Source organism: Eupeodes corollae, chromosome 2 (assembly GCF_945859685.1).
Source record: "Eupeodes corollae chromosome 2, idEupCoro1.1, whole genome shotgun sequence".
Lineage (NCBI taxonomy): Eukaryota > Metazoa > Arthropoda > Insecta > Diptera > Syrphidae > Eupeodes > Eupeodes corollae.
The window spans coordinates 46,157,956-46,181,348 of record NC_079148.1 but is presented as its reverse complement, the minus strand read 5'-3'; the positions used below and the strand labels follow the sequence as shown (position 1 = coordinate 46,181,348).

At 38.6% G+C, this 23,393-nt stretch overlaps 1 protein-coding gene across 1 annotated transcript; it reads right to left on the bottom strand.

Annotated features, from left to right (window-relative positions):
• Window positions 1-2,753: 2,753 nt before the first annotated feature.
• On the bottom strand, window positions 2,754-20,179 carry LOC129945563 (delta-aminolevulinic acid dehydratase). Its single transcript, XM_056055373.1, has 5 exons — window positions 19,876-20,179; window positions 19,658-19,805; window positions 19,136-19,585; window positions 18,957-19,073; window positions 2,754-3,098 (listed from the first exon to the last, which is right to left on the bottom strand). The coding sequence occupies exons 1-5, from the start codon at window positions 19,980-19,982 to the stop codon at window positions 2,940-2,942; spliced, it is 981 nt and encodes a 326-aa protein (XP_055911348.1). The 5' UTR covers window positions 19,983-20,179; the 3' UTR covers window positions 2,754-2,939.
• Window positions 20,180-23,393: the final 3,214 nt, after the last annotated feature.

Below are 23,393 nucleotides of genomic sequence, written 5' to 3'. Positions count from 1 at the left end.
TTTCTATTGAAATACATATGCTCATTTTCCGAAAGGCGGAGAATCATAATAAAATAAAAAACAAGTAATAAAATTAGTTTATTTTTACTAAGAAACAAAATCCTACCTCCAGGAATTTGATATTTTTCGTAGAAGAACTTTTTTGCTGCTTCTGAAACCCATTGATTAAATTTGATTGTAAGTGGGCACAATTTCCTCTCCATTTGTTTTAAGGTCAAATAAATAACCTTACAAACAGTACTTTGGCCCATTGGAGCTGACCAGTCAGCGCCAAATTGCCTTTGGTAGCCACCACCTCCAAGAAAATTTAAAGTCACGGCTAATGGAAGAATGGGGGGAATGTGTGTTGACCGCATATATAGCACATATGCGTACTTACTTTGGACTTGGAGGATCAAGAATGTTTATTTTATTGCGGAGGTTAATCCTCAAGAGTCGGACATTTCTATTATGATTAATATTTTCATTTTCAGAATGTAAAATCAAAAGCACAAACACATTCATATTGTCTTGAAATTTCAGCAACTTAAAATAAAATTCAATTTCCAATGAAAGTGACAACTAAAGTGCTGTCACCAGAAAAAGTCATCAAATCGTGATTGTCACCGGTGACTATCACCTTACACCTTACACAGACCGAATTTGTTGATTGTGACTGTCACCTATCACAAATCACCTTACCCGATTCCACCCCTGATTCCAGCAAGGCTTTGTAGGTTTTTCCAGTCATTTTACTATCTTGGACTACCAAGTCTATAGCGCCATAAAACGAAATTGAGCCCCAGACTATAACGCGTCCTTCATAGTCATTGAATTCTGCACATCCCAGCTCATGTGATCTTTCGCAAAAGACAAGAGTTGCTTCTTCCTTGCGTCATTAAGTGGTGTTTTTTTTTAAGCTTCAGGCGCTTTATGTGTTTAGCATTGTGGATCGTGCGTTTGATAGTCGATAAGCTGGCCTTAACATTAGCTTTATCCCTAATTTTAGCTGCCGATAGAGATGAATTTGACGCTATTTTAAGTATATTTCGCGTTTCGCGAAGTGTTAAAGCAGAGGAAGGGTATAGCACGGCATGAAAGACCTTCAGAGTAATAAACATCTATTCTTTCCATTTCCTCCACTGTCAAACATTTTTTCTTGCCCATTTTTATTACAACTCAATAAACAACAATTAATTTATGAAATGCAACGTTTATACCGAAGATAAAATGAATTCACTTCACAAGACAACGTTTATATGTTCACTGCTTCTAATCGACTCAATCGACAATTTGTCATAAAAGATCTGTTAGCTAATTCTCTAATATTCCCAAATTTTACATTTTGTTGTTAACAAAGTAGTCTTTCGTTATATATAGTTGTTTTCTTCTAATCCACCATGTAACGGGAGAAATTTTACTTCTCAAAAATGCCTGCTTCTAACCTTATGACCCGCAGTGTACATCTACTAGTTTAATCATATTCACTCATAATCAATTTTCTAAATCTGCAAATTTCCTTCAGATAGTTAACAAGATTTTTCCAATCTGGTCCATTCAATATTAGAATTGAATTGAATTGAATTGAATAAAAAAAGTTTTCTTTTTAATTATGAGAATCTCTTGTATCTGAAAACTGGACATACGCTTATAAAATGGAAGCAGTCTTCTTTGGATTTATTATTGCAGAGTGTACAGAACTGGTTGAAACTCCCATTGTGTTGTCTTCCTTTGAGACATAATACTACGCATATAGCCTTGAAAATTAAAGAAATATCTGTGTAGCTTAAAGATTTATTGAAATAGTTATTGTTACTTAGATTAAACTGTAACTGGCTATATAATATTCGACTTTCTGATTCAATTGCTGTTTTTATAAATTGGTTCCGAACCGAGTCTTCATTAAGCTGGATAATTTTATACATTTTTTCGTCATCAAAATGTTACTTGTATTAAGTTGCATATCTTCATCAAATGAAGTGCCAATTCGATGCCATTTGTCAAACTACCAGTTTTTGTTTTTTATTTTGTAAAGCAGCATCATTTTGCTCAGTCGCTCATCTGAAAAACCTAAGACTTTAATAATATAATCTGCTTGTAGTTTTAAAGTGCTTGTAAATAACTTTGGTTGCTTGTAAATAACTTTGGTAAGCCAGTTTCTAAGTAGATCGCATAGTTCGGCGTGTTGGTTAGTAGGTTAAAGATATTTTAAATGAAATTTTTCAATTTCCTCATACTCCTCCATTCCCCAAACTTGAGCTGCATAACATAAAGTGGACTTCACAAGTGAATTAAAAATTTGGTACCAAATATACAAGGTTGTTCGAGAAAATCTTTCTCCATGTTAAGTTTATTAGACTTAGTGAATATGATGGAATTCGTGATAGGGCTGCTTATTATCTCCAGGCTAAAAAGTAGTGCGCACATTTTTCTTGAACTGATCAAAGGGCTTTCTCTTTATAATTTTCATCCCGTCCGACCCAAAAAAGTTTATTTGAATACAAAAATTAAGTAAAAAGAATTTATTAAAAATCATCGCTTTTTAAATATCAAAAGTAACAAATTACTTATTTTCATATGAGTGTACGCTCAATTTAGGGAGTAACTGTACTAGAGATGCGTTAAACTTATTCTTCTATAATTTTTAAGTGATAGTCTTCTGTAAATCTAGATGGATAAATGTGTGATTTAGTTTAGCATCTTTAAATAAAATTTGATTGATACATTACGTTAGTTCGTTATGGTCTCATGTCGAATCTTAAAGTCACTAGATGTTTGCTTTTGTTCTTGGCCTTTTAAATTCACCAACAAATTTTATTTATATAAATATATTTGCACCAATTTCTTGTATTGCCATAATTACATTATTATTTTTTACTTAACTTAACCAAAAACTTTCATAACCCATACAAAAAGGAATAGTAAAACTCGTACAAAAAATGTTTTATAGTACAACGTGCTTATTTTTTTATAAGATCTAGTAGAAGTGGAGTGAAGTAAGTTATAATGCAATCAGCACCAGCTCGTCTAAAACATGTCATTGATTCCATGAGGACTGTTTCTAAGTTAAAGGCACCACTTTTAGCTGCGTGATAGAGCATTGCGTATTCACCCGAAACCTGTTTAAAAGTAAAATATGTTTAATTTTTAATGACTTAGAATTAAATGATAGAAATGTGCCTGAAAAATATGGTAAATAACATGTAAAATGATAAATTTCGATAGTGAATTTGTTATTAAATTAAATTTCAATGTTGAAATACAAAATTAATTAGTTGAATTTAAGGCTTTACTTTCTCCAAGTGTTTTAATAATTGTTTAGACAAAAATCTACCTTTTAAGAAATCAAGAAATACTAACTTTAACCACCCTTGGTACACGAAAGAATTGCGTTTACTTCGAAACAAATGAAGTAAGGCATGGAAAACTTATCTCAAAACTATGTCTCCAATCAACTTATCTGTTTATGTTGAATTCTTTAATGAATTTAAGACTCTTTCTAATTTTGTAAACGTTTGTTATGTTACTGATATGGGCACCTCTTTGAAAGAGAATCCTACAAAATTTTGGAAACTTGTAAACTTAAAGAAAAAATCAGATGGCTTTCCAGTTAACTTCACTTACAAGAACCTTCAAATCAAATGGGGTGGCGCAACAGTCCGTTGTGAACCAGGGCCTAGTCACTTACAACTCTCAACCATTCCTGTGTGCGAGTACTGTTGTCAGGAATGGAAGCGACCTACAATTTTAGGCCGAATCCGAACGGCTAGTTTGAGAAAGCACTTTTTCATGAAAAGAATTACTCTTGAAGGATTTGTCAATTCCTCGTAAGAGGCAGTACCCGCGAAAATTATTTTTCTTAATTAAGGTGGCACAGGCAGGGATTGAACCCAAGACCCCTTGCATGACAGTCCAACACACTTTTTTTTTTTTTTTTTTTTTTTTTAAATTCATTTTTATTAATTCATTCTTAAACCTATCTTAAAGCTAGACAAAAATTCATAAAACTAGCCTAATTATCCATAACTTACAACTAACTTAATGGTCCCATACGGACACTCTAAGCTAAACTATAACACTAATTACTAATGCCTTTCGGCCTTAAGATCTATTTTACTTCATTTAAATTTTATTTCATTTATTTTTGTATTTATTAGAAAATTTGAACAAAAAACTAATATCAATATCCTTTTTTTTTATTTATTTTTACTTACAAACTACTTAAAATAAGGTCCTTAAATAAAACTTAAAACTAACTAAAACTACCTATTCTACCTATAAACTACTTAAAACTAGAACAACCACAGCAGCAAATCTAACTATCAAACATTTTTTTTTCATATTTTGTTGTCTTTTTTTATTTTTATTTTTTTTTTTTTATTCCATGTTTTCTTTTTTTTATTTTAATGTTTTTTTTTTTTTGTTTTTTTTTTTGTATTTTTTGTATTTTTTTTTTATTGTTTTTTTTTTTTTTTTTTTTTTCTATTTCTTTTTGTGCCACCATGCCTATTCTACTTAAAACTAAGCCCTAAAACTATAAAACAAGTATGTAAGCCGGCCAAGGCTTAAAACCCCATCCCGACTACCCAATATCAAGTGCCGATTGAAGCCACCAAAACTGGTTCTCCTGCTTCACCCTATCAGTTCGGTCCCGTTCGGACACAGCCCTACTGAACCGAAGGAGCTCTGCTCCGCCTTGTGCCATGACGTCCCGATTGTACAGGAGTCGCCTGTCCACGGTTCTTCGTCTGACGTGGTAGATTAACGGAACTGCCAATCTATCCTGTATCAGACCGCATTTGTCTAAAAAGAGGAATGCCTCTGGTGGAATGAAGCCGCTCAAGCGTGCACTCTCAAAATACTCGTCGTTCGGATAGAACGCCCCGAAAATTAAATTGTTGGTCGAAGACATAGCTCTTGCAATGTGACCTCGAACGAGTTTTATCACGAAATTGTCAATTCTGTTGATTCGAGCCCCGTTGTATAGGACCTCGTTGGAATAGTAATGCACATAAGAAGATTCGGCTGTTCGATATAAGCCTGTACAGCGTCGTAAACACTGCCGCTCGAACACCCGAAACTTCTCCATCTGGGAAGGGGCAACGTTGAACCACACAGGACAACCATAAACGATCATTGGCCGTATGAGGGCCATGTAGCAAATTACCTTCACTCTGGGGTCAAGCCGACTGCTAAAAAACAGTCGTTTCGTCAGAGCGAAGGCTCCTCTGGCCCTGGTCAGAGCAGCATTTATATGTCTGTCGAAATATAAATACTGATCTAACCAGATACCACGGTACTTCACTACACTTTTGCTCGCCAATGGCTGCCCGTGAAGATCAACGATGACCATCTTGCGCCAATTCTTACACGTATCCCTCGTGGCCCTAGCCAACGGAGTCCGGAACAGAATTGTCTCTGACTTCTGGACATTTATTTTCAGTTTCCAGTCGTCGCAGTATCGCTGAATCTTGTCGAAATCACGCTGCAAGAGAATTCTAATAACCTCAACCTTTTGGGCCGTTCTGTACGCAATTAGATCATCGGCGTACGCAATTGCCTTTGTAAGACTACCTATCAGATCGCTGGTGTAAATGCTGAAGAGAATCGGCGAATTCACCGCTCCCTGTTGAAGACCATTTTTAATTGAGAATGTTGTGGTAGAAGTTACATTGCCACTTTTGACAACAAACTTTCTACCGTTAAGCATATCATAAAGTATATACAACAATGGCTTGCTTATGCCAAGCCTGCTCAGTTTTAGGTAAAGGCCCTCTAACCATACGGTGTCAAAGGCCTTTTCCAAATCAACCAGAACAGCACCTGTGCATTGTTGTTTTGATTTATTCCATTGGATATCAGAAACGAGTTTAGACGCAGCATGAATTGTGTCATGACCCGCCTTGAACCCGAACTGTTTATCCGGAATTATTTTGTTGTCCGCAGCCCACTTAGTCAGAGCCCTATTAATGATCTTTTCGAAAACTTTGCTGATACTCGGAAGAAGACTTATCGACCGAAGATTTGACGGGTTGGAGTTGTCCTTTCCCTTTTTCGGGAGAGGATGAACCACAGCGGTCTTCCAATGCACTGGATAATATGCATTATTCAGTGCATTATTGAAGAGCGTGGTGTAAATGTCAATTGCTTCCATCGGTAAATGTCTAAGTACAACGTTGGATATACCATCGACACCTGCTGACTTTTTGTTTTTTATTGAATTAAAGATGAGCTGAAGCTCAACCTTCGTCACTAACAAGGGACTTGGTCCCGTTTGCTCGGCGATTATGGCATTTGCCAAGGAATCGTCATTGAACCGCATGAAACCGCGGTTCTCAGATCGCCATTGTGTCATATCATTTCGAAGGTAAAAGTGATTAAGTAGGGCTCTGTTTTCCAGGTCGTGGTTGGGGCGAATGCTAACATTCACCTTGTACACTTGCTGGAAAGCAGCTCCCACCGCCTCCACTTTTTCCTTCGGATCTTCAATTATGTAAAAGTCATCGTCAAAGATGGCTTCCTCTGGATCTATTTGCGCTGTCCTGAGTACGTCTCTGTTCTCTTCGGTTCTTTGGAGTTTAAGACACGGAAGGTCATTGTCGTTTTTTTTTCTGAATATCTTATTGATTTTGGGGAACATACCAGGGTCACTCGAATTAACTGACCGGATCTTGCGGTCCCAGTACTTGTTAATTGATAACCTGTAGTTCTCCTTAATCAACAGATTGACATTTTTTATTGACGATTTCAGTGTCCTAACCTCCAAGTTGCGTGGGTCTGTAAGTCGTCTGTACAAGTTTTTGAGTCTTGTCAGTAAGCCACTCTTGTGCCTACGTAGTGCGTCAATTGTCGCGTTTCTGTAAGCGTCCATTTGGTCCCGTTCTTTGTACTTTGGAATTGTCCTTTCCATTGTTCGTTTTATTGTTTCGTCCATCTGTTGTAAATGTTGGTCAATTTCTGTATTTGTCAGGTTTCTGTTGTTTGGTGGGGCTATGTCACTCGAACGAAGTTCTCTCGCTAAGGCGTTGGTGAAACGAGGCCAACGCATCTTACTGTAATTGTAAGAGTGCGTTGCAACGTATTCCTCCAACTCCACGCGTTCGTTCGGAATCTGCATTACAGCAGCCAGTCCGCAGTGATCACTGTCGTACTCGACTGTCTGTAAGCAGTTTCGCGGGTGATTACCCACTTTGTCTGTAACTGTCAGTCTGGTGTCGTACAGCAAAAGGTCCAGAAAGGAGCCGCTTCTTGGATACGATGGCCTTTCAGTAGCCAGCAGGTCGACGCCATATTCAACGCTGTAAAGATTCATCAAATTAAAAAGATGATTACCTCTGGGATTACTATGTTGATTTCCCCAATCTTCATGTTTTGCGTTCAAATCACCGGCCAAGATGAAATAGTTTTCTTCCAAGCTCAGTTTAAGTTCCCTAAAAACAATCTCAAGTTCTGATGCAAAGTAAGTGACCTGCGGAGCTCCAGCCGCATAAGCCGCAATCATATACATCCGCTTTCCTTGAGAGAGAGAGATGCATACAACGCAAACTTCTAGCGTCTTGAGCTTTCGCAATTCATTGTTGTATATGACTTTATAATTAATGCCTTTTCGTATAAAGAGAGCGACACCGCCCCCTTGAGTGGAGTCGGGCCGGTCTCTTCTTACGATATTGTAATTTTTATGAGTCAATTTGTGTTTGTGGTTTAGCTTAGTTTCGCTAGCCATAAACACATCGGGACTGTAGTCTTTCAACAATTGGAACATATTGGCTCTTCGTTCAATCCTAATCAGTGAATTTACATTCACAGCTAGGACTTTTAGGCGCGTCTCCGGCAGCGCGCCCATTATGGTCTAAATTGCGCCAGGCCAGGCAACAAAGAGTAGAGATGATCTACCCTTTTGCCTTGCTCCTTTATCTGACTTTGCAGTCCTGTTAGTTGACCTTGAATGCTCAACAACAAGGCTACAATGTCAGGCTGCACCTCTGGTGCCTTAGGCACAGGGGCCTTTGGGGCAACCGTTGGTGGAGCCTGTCTCGTGTTTCCACTCCCTGACACCATTTGGGCGTAAGAGAATTTGGGATTCACGAATTTTTGTGTTGGAGCCTGTCGAACTGTTCGACTTCTTTCGGCTTTTTGACTGGCCTGTTTTTGTTTAATTTCTTGGACCTTAGGGCAACCCCTATAACTAGCCGGGTGCCCTTGGTTTCCGCAAAGGACACACTTGAGCAGGGTCAAATCCTCAACCCGCTCATTCCCCAGCTTGCACTCTCCTTCTTTGTGGGTTTCTCCGCACCTCACACAACGCAACTGCATATTGCAGTTAGCATTGGCATGGCCAAACCTCTGGCACTTCGTACATTGTAGAATGTCGTCGTGCCTTTTTAATGTCTCCCAGCGTACAGCTTGATTGTCGAGAGATTCGATTCTCTCGACACTACTAAAACTGCTTTGGGGCGATAATGTTACGAGGAACATTGGAAGCCTATAACCCCCTCGCCTGGACTTCACCGTAGTGAAAGGCTTGACCCCGATAAAATCGAGATCGTCACTGGCTTTTTGGCGGAGCTCAGCTAAGAGCTCCTCCGGTTCCGTGCAGGAACTTATGCCCTTCAGAAGGACCGTCTTAAACTTTTCACTTTTGGGTGTGTAGCTGAAGAACTCAGCTGTGGCCTCTTTAAGCAACTCTTTTACTAGCTTGTATTCGGCCAGTGAGAAGCACTGGACCGAATAGCTCTTTTCTTTTTCATTCAAAATTTTTATAAGAAATTTGCCCTTAGTGGCCGACTTACATACCTGTTTTATGTCCTGTATGTCAACCCGGTAGGTCCTAATAGGTGGCACCTTCTCCTTCTTGGGCTGTGGTTGTTTCTGGTGTTGCTGCTGTTTCTGTTGTTGCTGCTGCTGTTTCTGCTGCTGCTGTTTCTGCTGCTGCTGTTGTTTCTGCTGCTGTTGTTGCTGCTGCTGTTGTTGCTGCTGCTGTTGTTGCTGCTGCATTGCTTTGCTCGATGTCGATGGGCCCTCAACATCCGGGCCTGTCACTGCTGATGGCGGTTTTTTCTTTTGCTCCGCTCCTGTGTTTTTATTAGCGGGCTTGGGTTGTGATTGTTTTTGCTGCTGTGGTTGTTTTTGCTGCTTTTGTTTTTGCTGCTGTTGTTTTTGTTGCAGTTGCCGTTGCGCTGCCTCTTGTTGTCGGCGCGCTTCCTGCTTCAGCTTAAGTTGGCTGAGGAGTGGCTCCATTTCCTCCTTTAGTTTCCTCAAGCTGTCTTCGAACTTACTGATGGCTGCCTGTTTAGTTTGCAGGGCCGCCATCAGTGAATTTTCTTCTTGGAGGATTTGGTTCACCTCCCCCTCCAACGATTTATTTGTTGGCGGTTCTGGCTCCGATAGGATCTTGTTCCTATATTTCGGAGACCTATACTGCCCTTCTCCACCCTCTGAGATGTAGTCTACGCTCCCAGCGTCGTCACTTTCTGAGGTTTCGTGATCTGACGTCACACCTTTCGTTTTTGCCTGCATTTTTATTTTATTGGCGTTCCGCTTAGCAGGATTGGTCCGCTTCACCAAATTGGGAGATTGCCTCTTTCTCTTCACTATTGCCCAGTGGTCCGATGTATGGTCTGATTGTGTTTCGGTGATGTTTTGTACCGCTGCTTGCACAACACTTACATCACCTGATGTATTGGCAGAGGTATCTTTCGATACCCCTGCTTTCCTCTCCTTCTCCATTTGCTTTTTTTCCCAATCTATAAAATCGACGATTTCACGATTGTGAAAAAAAGCTTCTATATTTTTGGTGCGCTCCGCACGGGATTCGAACCCACGACCCTTGGTGTTGTGTTCGGACGCCAGTTTTTTTTTTTTTTTTTTTATAATTCATTTTTATTACTTCATTCTTAAACCTATCTTAAAGCTAGACAAAAATTCATAAAACTAGCCTAATTATCCATAACTTACAACTAACTTAATGGTCCCATACGGACACTCTAAGCTAAACTATAACACTAATTACTAATGCCTTTCGGCCTTATGATCTATTTTACTTCAACTTAAATCTTTTTTGTTTTGTTTTTATTAGAAAATTTTGAAAAAACTAATATCAATAACCTTTTTTTTATTTATTTTTACTTACAAACTACTTAAAGTTAGGTCCTTAAATAAAACTTAAAACTAACTTAAACTACCTATTCTACCTATAAACTACTTAAAACTAGAACAACCACAGCAGCAAATCTAACTATCTAACATTTTTTTTTTCATATTTTGTTGTCTTTTTTTATTTTTTTTTTTTTTTTATTCCATGTTTTCTTTTTTTTATTTTAATGTTTTTTTTTTTTGTTTTTTTTTTTTTTTTTTTTGTATTTTTTGTATTTTTTTTTATTGTTTTTTTTTCTATTTCTTTTTGTGCCACCATGCCTATTCTACTTAAAACTAAACCCTAAAACTATAAAACAAGTATGTAAGCCGGCCAAGGCTTACAACCCCATCCCGACTACCCAATATCAAGTGCCGATTGAAGCCACCAAAACTGGTTCTCCTGCTTCACCCTATCAGTTCGGTCCCGTTCGGACACAGCCCTACTGAACCGAAGGAGCTCTGCTCCGCCTTGTGCCATGACGTCCCGATTGTACAGGAGTCGCCTGTCCACGGTTCTTCGTCTGACGTGGTAGATTAACGGAACTGCCAATCTATCCTGTATCAGACCGCATCTATCTAAAAAGAGGAATGCCTCTGGGGGAATGAAGCCGCTCAAGCGTGCACTCTCAAAATACTCGTCGTTCGGATAGAACGCCCCGAAAATTAAATTGTTTGTCGAAGACATAGCTCTTGCAATGTGACCTCGAACGAGTTTTATCACGAAATTGTCAATTCTGTTGATTCGAGCCCCGTTGTATAGGACCTCGTTGGAATAGTAATGCACATAAGAAGATTCGGCTGTTCGATATAAGCCGGTACAGCGTCGTAAACACTGCCGCTCGAACACCCGAAATTTCTCCATCTGGGAAGGGGCAACGTTGAACCACACAGGACAACCATACACGATCATTGGCCGTATGAGGGCCATGTAGCAAATTACCTTCACTCTGGGGTCAAGCCGACTGCTAAAAAACAGCCGTTTCGTCAGAGCGAAGGCTCCTCTGGCCCTGGTCAGAGCAGCATTTATATGTCTGTCGAAATATAAATACTGATCTAACCAGATACCGAGGTACTTCACTACACTTTTGCTCGCCAATGGCTGCCCGTGAAGATCAACGATGACCATCTTGCGCCAATTCTTACACGTATCCCTCGTGGCCCCAGCCAACGGAGTCCGGAACAGAATTGTCTCCGACTTCTGGACATTTATTTTCAGTTTCCAGTCGTCGCAATATCGCTGAATCTTGTCGAAATCACGCTGCAACAGAATTCTAATAACCTCAACCTTTCGGGCCGTTCTGTACGCAATTAGATCGTCGGCGTACGCAATTGCCTTTGTAAGACTACCTATCAGATCGCTGGTGTAAATGCTGAAGAGAATCGGCGAATTCACCGCTCCCTGTTGAAGACCATTTTTAATTGAGAATGTTGTGGTAGAAGTTACATTGCCACTTTTGACAACAAACTTTCTACCGTTAAGCATATCATAAAGTATATACAACAATGGCTTGCTAATGCCAAACCTGCTCAGTTTTAGGTAAAGACCCTCTAACCATACGGTGTCAAAGGCCTTTTCCAAATCAACCAGGACAGCACCTGTGCATTGTTGTTTTGATTTATTCCATTGGATATCAGAAACGAGTTTAGACGCAGCATGAATTGTGTCATGACCCGCCTTGAACCCGAACTGTTTATCCGGAATAATTTTGTTGTCCGCAGCCCACTTAGTCAGAGCCCTATTAATGATTTTTTCGAAAACTTTGCTGATACTCGGAAGAAGACTTATCGACCGAAGATTTGACGGGTTGGAGTTGTCCTTTCCCTTTTTCGGGAGAGGATGAACCACAGCAGTCTTCCAATGCACTGGATAATATGCATTATTCAGTGCATTGTTGAAGAGTGTGGTGTAAATGTCAATTGCTTCCATCGGTAAATGTCTTAGTACAACGTTGGATATACCATCGACACCTGCTGACTTTTTGTTTTTTATTGAATTAAAGATGAGCTGAAGCTCAACCTTAGTCACTAACAAAGGACTTGGTCCCGTTTGCTCGGCGATTATGGCATTTGCCAAGGAATCGTCATTGAACCGCATGAAACCGCGGTTCTCAGATCGCCAATGTGTGATATCATTACGGAGGTAAAAGTGATTAAGTAGGGCTCTGTTTTCCAGGTCGTGGTTGGGGCGAATGCTAACATTCACCTTGTACACTTGCTGAAAAGCAGCTCCCACCGCCTCCACTTTTTCCTTCGGATCTTCAATTATGTAAAAGTCATCGTCAAAGATGGCTTCCTCTGGATCTATTTGCGCAGTCATGAGTACGTCTCTGTTCTCTTCAGTTCTTTGGAGTTTAAGACACGGAAGGTCATTATCGTTTTTCTTCCTGAATATCTTGTTGATTTTGGGGAACATACTAGGGTCACTCGAATTAACTGACCGGATCTTGCGGTCCCAGTACTTGTTAATTGATAGCCTGTAGTTCTCCTTAATCAACAGATTGACATTTTTTATTGACGACTTCATTGTCCTAACCTCCAAGTCGTGTGGGTCTGTAAGTCGTCTGTACAAGTTTTTGAGTCTTGTCAGTAAGCCACTCTTGTGCTTTCGCAGTGCGTCAATTGTCGCGTTTCTGTAAGCGTCCATTTGGTCCCGTTCTCTGTACTTTGGGATTGTCCGTTCCATCGTTCGTTTTATTGTTTCGTCCATCTGTTGTAAGTGTTGGTCAATTTCTGTATTTGTCAGGTTTCTGTTGTTTGGTGGGGCTATGTCACTCGAACGAAGTTCTCTCGCTAAGGCGTTGGTGAAACGAGGCCAACGCATCTTACTGTAATTGTAAGAGTGCGTTGCAACGTATTCCTCCAATTCCACGCGTTCGTTCGGAATCTGCATTACAGCAGCCAGTCCGCAGTGATCACTGTCGTACTCGATTGTCTGTAAGCAGTTTCGAGGGTGATTACCCACTTTGTCTGTTACTGTCAGTCTGGTGTCGTACAGCAAAAGATCCAGAAAGGAGCCGCTTCTTGGATACGATGGCCTTTCAGTAGCCAGCAGGTCGACGCCATATTCAACGCTGTAAAGATTCATCAAATTAAAAAGATGATTACCTCTGGGATTACTATGTTGATTTCCCCAATCTTCATGTTTTGCGTTCAAATCACCGGCCAAGATGAAATAGTTTTCTTCCAAGCTCAGTTTAAGTTCTCTAAAAACAACCTCGAGTTCTGATGCAAAGTAAGTGACCTGCGGAGCTCCAGCCGCATAAGCCGCAATCATATACATCCGCTTCCCTTGAGTGAGAGAGATGCACACAACGCAAACTTCTAGCGTCTTGAGCTTTCGCAATTCATTGTTGTATATGACTTTATAATTAATGCCTTTTCGTATAAAGAGAGCGACACCGCCCCCTTGAGTGGAGTCGGGCCGGTCTCTTCTTACGATATTGTAATTTTTATGAGTCAATTTGTGTTTGTGGTTTAGCTTAGTTTCGCTAGCCATAAACACATCGGGACTGTAGTCTGTCAACAATTGGAACATATTGGCTCTTCGTTCAATCCTAATCAGTGAATTTACATTCACAGCTAGGACTTTAAGGCGCGTCTCCGGCAGCGCGCCCATTATGATCTAAATTGCGCCAGGCCAGGCAACAAAGAGTAGAGATGATCTACCCTTTTGCCTTGCTCCTTTATCTGACTTTGCAGTCCTGTTAGTTGACCTTGAATGCTCAACAACAAGGCTACAATGTCAGGCTGCACCTCTGGTGCCTTAGGCACAGGGGCCTTTGGGGCAACCGTTGGTGGAGCCTGTCTCGTGTTTCCACTCCCTGACACCATTTGGGCGTAAGAGAATTTGGGATCCACGAATTTTTGTGTTGGAGCCTGTCGAACTGTTCGACTTCTTTCGGCTTTTTGACTGGCCTGTTTTTGTTTAATTTCTTGGGCCTTAGGGCAACCCCTATAACTAGCCGGGTGCCCTTGGTTTCCACAAAGGACACACTTGAGCAGGGTCAAATCCTCAACCCGCTCCTTCCCCAGCTTGCACTCTCCTTCTTTGTGGGTTTCTCCGCACCTTACGCAACGCAACTGCATATTGCAGTTGGCATTGGCATGGCCAAACCTCTGGCAGTTCGTACATTGTAGAATGTCGTCCTGCCTTTTTAATGTCTCCCAGCGTACAGTTTGATTGTCGAGAGCTTTGATTCCCTTGACACTATTAACACTGCTTTGGGGCGATAATGTTACGAGGAACATTGGCAGTCTATAACCCCCTCGTCTGGACTTCACCGTAGTGAAAGGCTTGACCCCGATAAAATCGAGATCGTCACTGGCTTTTTGGCGGAGCTCAGCTAAGAGCTCCTCCGGTTCCGTGCAGGAACTTATGCCCTTCAGAAGGACCGTCTTAAATTTCTCACATTTGGGCGTGAAGCTGAAGAACTCAGCTGTGGCCTCTTTTAGCAACTCTTTAACTAGCTTGTATTCGGCCAGTGAGAAGCACTGCACCGAATACCGCTTTTCTTTTTCGTTCAAAATATTTAGTAAAAAATTCCCCTTAGTGGCCGACTTACATACCTGTTTCAAGTCCTGCAGGTCAACCTGATAGGTTCTAATTGGTGGCACCTTCTCCTTGGGCTGTGGTTGTTTCTGGTGTTGCTGCTGCTGTTTCGGCTGCTGCTGTTTCGGTTGCTGCTGCTGCTGTTTCGGTTGCTGCTGCTGCTGTTTCTGCTGCTGTTTCTGCTGCTGTTGTTTTAGCTGTTGTTGTTGCTGCTGTTTGGCCTTAGCCGACGTCGATGGGCCCTCAGCAATTGGGCCTGTCGCTGCTGCTGGCTTCTTTTTATTTTGCTCCGCTCCTGTGTTTTTGGGAGCGGGCTTGGGTGGTGGTTGTTTTTGCTGCTGTGGTTGTTGTTTTTGTTGCAGTTGGCGTTGCGCTGCCACTTGCTGCCGGCGCGCTTCCTGCTTAAGCTTAAGTTGACTGAGGAGTGGCTCTATTTCCTCCTTTAGTTTTTTCAGGCTTTCTTCAAATTTACTGATGGCGGCCTGTTTAGTTTGCAGTGCTTCCATCAGTTGATTCTCTTCTTGGAGGATTTGGTCCACCTCCCCCTCCAACGATTTATTTGTTGGCGGTTCTGGCTCCGATAGGATCTTGTTCCTATATTTCGGAGACCTAAACTGCCCTTCTCCACCCTCTGAGACGTAATCTGGGCTCCCAGAGTCGTCACTCTCTGATGTTTCGTGCTCTGACGTCACACCTTTCGTCTTTTCTTCCATTTTTTTTTTATTAGCGTTCCGCTTGGCTGGATTTGTACGCTTTACCAGATTTGGAGATTGCCTCTTTCTCTTTACAATGGCCCACTGGTCCGTTGACTGGTCTGATGTTGTTTCGGTGATTTTTTGTACCGCTGCTTGCACCACGGTAACATCACCTGATGTATTGGCAGAGGTATCTTTCGATACCCCTGCTTTCCTCTCCTTCTCCATTTGCTTTTTTTCCCAATCTATAAAATCTACGATTTCACGATTGTGAAAAAAAGCTTCAATAATTTTTGTGCGCTCCGCCCGGGATTCGAACCCACGACCCTTGGAGTTGTGTTCGGCCGCCAGCTCCACTAAGCTATCGATTTGTTAATTTTTCTTTTGGCAAACTGCCAACTTTATTTTTACTCTTGTTTGCACTATTTAACTTGAAAATAACTTTAAATGAAACACTTCTATACTCGTTGGAGGTCAAATAACGACTGAGTTCGGACGCCAGCTCCACTAGGCTACCGATTAGTTATTTCAAATTGTGGCTTACTGCCTTCTTAAATCGAAAACCTTACAAATGCACTTTTATTTAAAAATTTTCTACTATCCACTTATAACTTGTTTTCTCTTTGAAAGTCAAAGAACGACCAACACACTAACCATCATGCTACGGGTACTACAAAAGTTCAAGTTCATCTGGCTTTAAAAACTGTAGAAATCATATACCCTTGGCATGCTGAATGCTGTAACCGAGCATTTTTTCATCTACTGCAGAGAGCAAATTGTGGAACTCTTCTTTCAATTGGCTTATATTTTCCGTGTTTAGAAACCGCCTGGAATATTTGCAGCTTGGTTCGCATGGAAATATTTGTATCGTCTATACAATTTTTCCACGATAAGCTTATAACTGACTTAGATGATGCAAGTTTCTCCTTACGTTAGATAAAACTGTTGATATCTTTAACGCTTTCGCAACAAATTTCCGTGAAAGATTTGTTAATAGCCCTCAAGAAGTTGATGAACTATATTTTCATAATCTTCACTCTTTTTCGCAAGCTAGCTGTAGTCACATCCCTGTGCTACAGAGTACGGTCCTTGATCTTTTATCTGCGTTAAATGATGACTTCTCAACCGGTCCCGATGGTATTCCCCCGATAGTACTAAAAAAGTGTAGTAATGCTTTAATTGAACCCCTTACGTTCTTATTCAAACTTTCTCTAAAAACAGGCAAATTTCCCAGTATATGGAAGAAGTCATTTCTAACACCAATTTTTAAGAAAGTTAACAAGGCGGATATAACAAAGTACAGGCCCATTGCAAAGCTTTCTTGCATTCCTAAATTGTTTGAACAAGTTGTTTGTGAAAGTGTCGCATTTTTTAGTAATAATCTCATCTGCGAACAGCAACATGGTTTTGTGAAAAAAAAGATCAACCCTTACTAATCTCCTCACATTCTTAAACATATGTTTAAACGCTTTAAAACAAGGTTATGAAGTTGACTGTGTATACACTGACTTTTCTAAAGCTTTTGACCAACTTAGCCACGGAATTATTTTATTTAAACTTAAGGCTCTTGGTTTTCCACCATTTTTCTTAGCTTGGATTAAGTCATACCTTGAAAACAGATCCTACGAGGTAAAATTTAGAAATTGTCATTTTGAACCTTTTGTTGCTCAATCTGGTGTTCCCCAGGGAAGCCATCTTGGCCCTTTTCTGTTCATCCTGTCTATTAACGACGTATCGTCATGTCTACGTTCAAGTGAACTTCACATTTTTACTGACGATATGAAGATTTTCAAAATAATAAACTCCACCCATGATCTTATCCTTTCACAAGCCGACATTGATAGTTTCACATTTTGGTGTGGAAAAAATAGCCTTGCCCTCAACCCTTAAAAATTCCAGACGACAGACGATAACTTTTACTAAAAAACGAATCGTTGGTGTATTTGATTATTGTATATCACAGAAAAAACTCTGTCGCGTCTCCACATTTAAAGATGTAGGTGTTTATTTCTGTTCCAACTTATAGTTTACACATCACATTAATTTTATTGTTAATAAGGCAAGTTCTATGCTTGGTTTTATAAAACGCTGGACAATGATCCCTATGTTACTCTTTCTTTGTACAATTGCCACGTTCGTCCTCATCTTGAATATGCATCGCAAGTATGGACTCCTTATTACGAAATTCATAGAAAACGTATTGAATCAATTCAATATAATTTCATTCACTATGCCCTAAAGGGTCTTCCTTGGGATGATCCTTATGATCTGCCTCCCTATGAACATCGTATTCTATTTCTTCAAATGCAATCTCTTCATCAAAGGCGTGTTAATAATGATTTAATATTTCTTCATCAACTCATTAACAGTGAAATTGATGCACCTTATTTGCTATCTTGTGTAAATTTGAATTACCGAGGCGGAACTCATCACCTACGTTCTTTTGATTTTATACATATGGACTTCCAGCTTTAAGTCGAAAGAGCATCTTATATAATTTAAACTGTTCATCGATACATTTAAATTTAAATAAGGTGGGATTAAAATCAACCAGTGCTCCACTACCGTAAACGTCTTTATTTTATCTTTTGTTGTTCTGTATTAATTCATGTTAATGTTAATTATTTGTTGTATTTTGTGCGTGTGTTAGGCTTTAATTGTATTATTATCTTACTTCCAACTAACACATGCACTTATGTGTAAGCCTCTGATCGTGGTTTGAAGCTTGCTATAAGCTAACTACTTTTTGAAATTCTGAAGTGTAAAAGAAAAGAATAAAACTGAAGGAGGAATTAGCTGCCAAATTCTATTCTACAAGACAGCTTGACGATGCGCTGGGGAGTTGAACTAAAATAACAAGCTCATAGACTTGGTGTGCAAAATCTCAAACTAGGACTTATTAAAGGAGCACAACGCACCGGTTTCTAGTGAAGATATAAATGTTCAATTCAGTTCAATATTTTGCGGATTTTAACAAGGCACAATTATAAATGGAGTGGAATTTATTTTAATTCTTCATTCGGGAGACAAAAATGTTTTCGAAGCAATTTTTCAATCCAAAAAAGTTCCAATTTAATAGTAAAATATCAGAAACTGTCAACACAGAAATGGCTTTTCACAATTACTCACAATCATTCATATTTATATTTTAAATACATTTTTATTTGTATTTAAAAATAATTATTGACTTATTTTTTATTTATCATCATCATCAAGGGTGAAAAGGACGACCTAGTTACTGATAAAGCAGTGGCCGCGATTAGTAGAAAGGTAAATGACCATCTTAAAATCTACCTTGGGCTGTTGTTATTTGTATTTCTATTATTTGTTTATCTGTCTTGTATTAATGTTTGTCCTTATGTATCGCCAAATAGTCTTAGAACAATCATGTGCAGTTTTTCGAGACTATTATCACATAGTTGAACTTTAAACTACAGTTGATAAAATTGATGAGCTAAAATTAAAAAATAACAGGTATCCTGCATGGAAATTATTTTCTGCATTCTTTACTATCAAGATCAAACATTAGGGAAAATGCTTAGCTATTCAGGATGTGGTTTAAATTGGATGAACTTTGATAGTTATGATTTATGACTTACTTGATAAACATATAAAGGCAAATTGGGATATGCATCTTTCGTTGCTTTAAGAATATCCAAATAAGGCATTCCTGGTTTCACCATGAGCATATCTGCACCTTCTTCAACATCTCTTTCCTTAATTTATTTAAAAAAAATGTAATTAGCTTAAAGATAACTTTAAATAATATTTTACATACAATAGCTCTCATAGCTAATCCCTTGGACCCAGTTGGCAACTGATAACACCGTCGATCACCGAATGCAGGAGCACTTTTAGCTGCATCCCTAAATGGACCATAGAAATTCGAAGCGAATTTGGCAGAGTAGGATAGCAGGGATACAGAATTTTCCAACCCATTTGAAATAAGAGAATTTTTGATGGCTTTTATTCGATTGTCCATCATGTCTGATGGCGCAATTATATGAGCTCCTGCTCTGGCATATGCTAGCGAAATACTAGCTAGACGTTTTGTACTTTCTTCATTATTGATAGAACTTTCATTTAGTATACCACAATGACCGTGGTCGGTGTAGGGACACAAACAGACGTCGCATGCAATGAGTAATTCTGGGAACCATTGGCGTAACTTAGGAACTGCAAGGATAACCGGATTCTCTTTATGGTCAGCGTAAGACCCTAAGCTGTCCTGAGAAAAAATTAGAATCACAAATTAAAACACCACTTTTTTGGTACTTTAGTTTCACTTACATTTACATACCTTCAAATCAGAGCTAACAACACCAAATAAAAGAATTGATTTAAGTCCTTTTGCAACTAAAGGAGCAAGATGTTCTCTAAGCTTGTTGATTCCCATACGAGCAACACCAGGCATACTTGGAATATCTTCCACTGTATCATCCTGTGGTCTGCAATTAAATATAAATAGCTTAGTGCAAGCTTCAAAAGGGATTTCATCATATCTTCTATTAAACTTACATAATAAAAATCGGATACATCAAATTATGTGCATTTATTTCACAGTTCGGTTCCTGAAGAAGTCTCAGGGTTGGGTGAAACATTCCGGAGTGTAATTTCTTATCCATTGTTGTTAATGTTAATTAGTCTTTTAAATGATTGTGATATTTGAAAGCTAGATTTGGAATTCTTAAAGGAAGAAAAGAAAACACAACAATAAACTGATAACTAAAAGAAGTTGTTAAAATCTTAAATTAAATGGTTTTTCGGTAATGGAGTAAGAACCGGTGATGAGTGACTGACAGTTCTGGTTACAGGTAGAGGGGCACTTACAACACTGACAGGAATAGACCGTTGTGACAATCATTACTTTGTTGAAGCTGACAGCAAAAAGTCATAAATCTCGTTTATATGCCGGATCGAAAACTCAAATTGAACTTTTGTACAATGGGTGCTTCATTTCAGCTAAAAGAAATTAAAAATATATTTTTAATAGTGTAATAAAATGAATATTTAGGAGTTATCAAGATTTAGGGAACAGTTTTTTTCAAATTATACGAATTGAAAATGTTGTCATTTCTCGAAGTTCGAAGGTCCCTATAATCTAAATAAAATATTTTTAGAGAAACGTCTGTGCGTGCGTGGGTACGTACATATGTTCGTACGTCGATACGTTTGGGAAGTTTTTTTTTGTGATTCATAGCTCAAGAACCAGTAGAGATATCGACTTTAAATACATTTTGTTATATAGATAATAATACAGAAAGGACCATCGCAATTTTTTGACATCTTTTAAAATTTTGAGAAAAATTGAATTGACAGTTTCTTTTACAACAAAAAAAACTTTAAAAAATATTACTAAAAGTTGGTAAAAATTGATTTTCGACTCAAATATCTTTTCAAAAATTAAAAATATTGGTTACAAACTAATTATATCTCACAGAAAATATTGTTTTCGACATTCAGTAAATTTTCCAACATCCAAAAATCCAACAGTCAGACTACAAAAAAAACGAATATTTGGTAAAAATTGATGTTCAGTTCTAAAAATATCGTGAACAATAGAAGATATTAACTTCAAATAAATTTCATTCATCCAATGTTGTATTTGTTTATATAAGAAATGAAATCTTTTAAGAAATGCTACTAAAATTGGTAAAAACTGGTTTTCGACTAAAAAACTCGTTCTTAAAATTAGAATATTTCATCTTGTGCAAAATGGACAAAACGTCACTTTGGACTTAGAAGGCAATTTCGATGGTGTGAAAGTTCTTCAAACGGAAAAACATACTTCTAAGCGATATACACTCGAAACGCTCCATATCCTGAACAACAAAAACAATATGAATCGCAAGCAAGACACACAGAGTATATCATCTGTATATTGCTCACTTGTTTCCTCATAAGAGTTTTCTCTTTGTTTTTTTTTTTTGTAGTTATAGACTGAACTTCTTAATTAGAAGTGTTTTTTTTTACACTGTTTTTAAATTTAATTGTTAAATTGTAAGTTTTTTCTTATTCTTGTTGTCCACAATATTGTACTATGTTTTTTATATTTCATGTTTAATAAAGTTCCTCTGAGGAAGGCAGCAACCCCTGCCGAAACGTCGGGAAAAGTTAATGTAACAACCTTGTTTCATTGCCACGATCAAAGTGACCAAAAAAGCCGAAGGAAAACTTAATTTTTCCTATACACATAAGTATATATTCATTGGTCAATACATTATCTTTTAATGGCAATTAGAAGAAAAGCCCTCTTTCGAGCATCCAAAATCACCATCTACTTATAAGACACTCACCATCACGGTTCTCAGTTATGGCGAGAACGTCTTAGGATGCTTTGAGAAAAAAATTCTTCGGGTGTTTTTTGGTCCCGTACGCTTAGATGGAAGAGAAGATATAACGACGAACATCAACGCTTTAGCCCGGAAGGTCTTCGAATCCAATCCCGAGGAACGGCGCAGTAGAGGAAGACCGTGACTCAGGTGGCGCACCTACAGTTGTTGTGTTCATAAAAATAGCAGTGCTGGTCACATTTTATTAGATTGTCAATTATTTTAAGAACGGAAATTCTTACAAAAAAATTGACATGTTGCTTGCTTCTAACGGTCTTTCGTTTTCATATTAGAGACTTTTAGCTTGGAGTTATACTCTACTTTTCCCGGTGAACACCCATTATTTCAAACTCTCTGGATATAGAGTGTTCATAAAAATAGCAATGCTTTTGATTTTATAATTAAAAAGTGTTAAAATTTCAGTGTTAAAAATTCACTTTTTTTATTTTTCAGTAAGTAAATATTATACTATATAAAGTATTAAAGTTTTGTACCATACTAGCATATACAAAATTATAATTTAATTATAATAAATATTAGCTCAAAAATAACCAATCGGACGGTCAAGGCACTGCACCGAAGAACTGAGAAAACTTATTCCAAAACTGCCTTTCGAGGGAAAAACCTACAAAAATATTTAACACATCCTAGGCTGCTCAGCAAAAATGGTCACTAACGCCTTTAAATGGCAAAATGAACCGAAAACGCGAGGCCCGAAAAGGATGAATACTGAAAGAACTGACAGAAAAATTGTTAAGTAAGCAAAACAGAACCCTTTCATAGGCTCTAGGAAAATAAGAAATGGACTTCAACTGTCTGTTAGCGCTGTCACAATACGAAGACGTCATTTAAGAGCGAAGCTACCGGCCCGAAGTCCACGCAAGGTACCATTCTTGACGAAAAGGCAAGTCGCAAAGACAATGGAGCTTGTTAAATCACATAAAGATTGGGCAAAAGAGAAATGGATTAATGTTCTGTGAAGCGATGAAAGCAAAGTCGTCCTTTTTGGGTCGTCGAGAATATGTGAGAAGACCCTAAAATGCAGCATACTATCCACAGTACACTATAAAAACAGTGAAGCATGGTGGAGGAAAAATTATGATATGAGCTTGCTTTTCATATTACGGGGTCGGGCATATTTACCTCATAGGGGGTATAAGAGATGCAATCGCGTATGTGCACATTCTCGACTAGGTTATGTTACCCTATGCTGAGGAGGAAATGCCGTTGGTTTGGGTATACCAATAAGACTATGACCCAAAACATACGTCAAAGAAGGCAAAACCATGGTTCGCGCAGAAGAAGTTATCCGTTATGGAGTGACCCGCTCAATCCCCCGAGCTTAACGCCATCGCAAATTTGTGGGGGGTGTTAAGAACGCAGTTTATAAAGCAAAAACCCTAGAATTTAAAATAATTGTGGGAAGCATTGCGTGATTCGTGAAACGCAATACCAGTCGAAAGGTATCAGGTTTTAGTGGACTCGATGCCAGCATTATAAAAAACAATGGTTATGCAACAAAGAACTAATTGTAAGCTATCATTATTTGTACACTTTCATATAACTTATTAAAATTTTTCTTACTTCTTACGTAATAGATCTAGTACTTTGTCATGCACTGCTATTTTTATGAACAGCCATATATTTATTTAAAAAAACTGTTTTTACTATGACAAAGCTAACGGTTAAATATCGATAAAACTT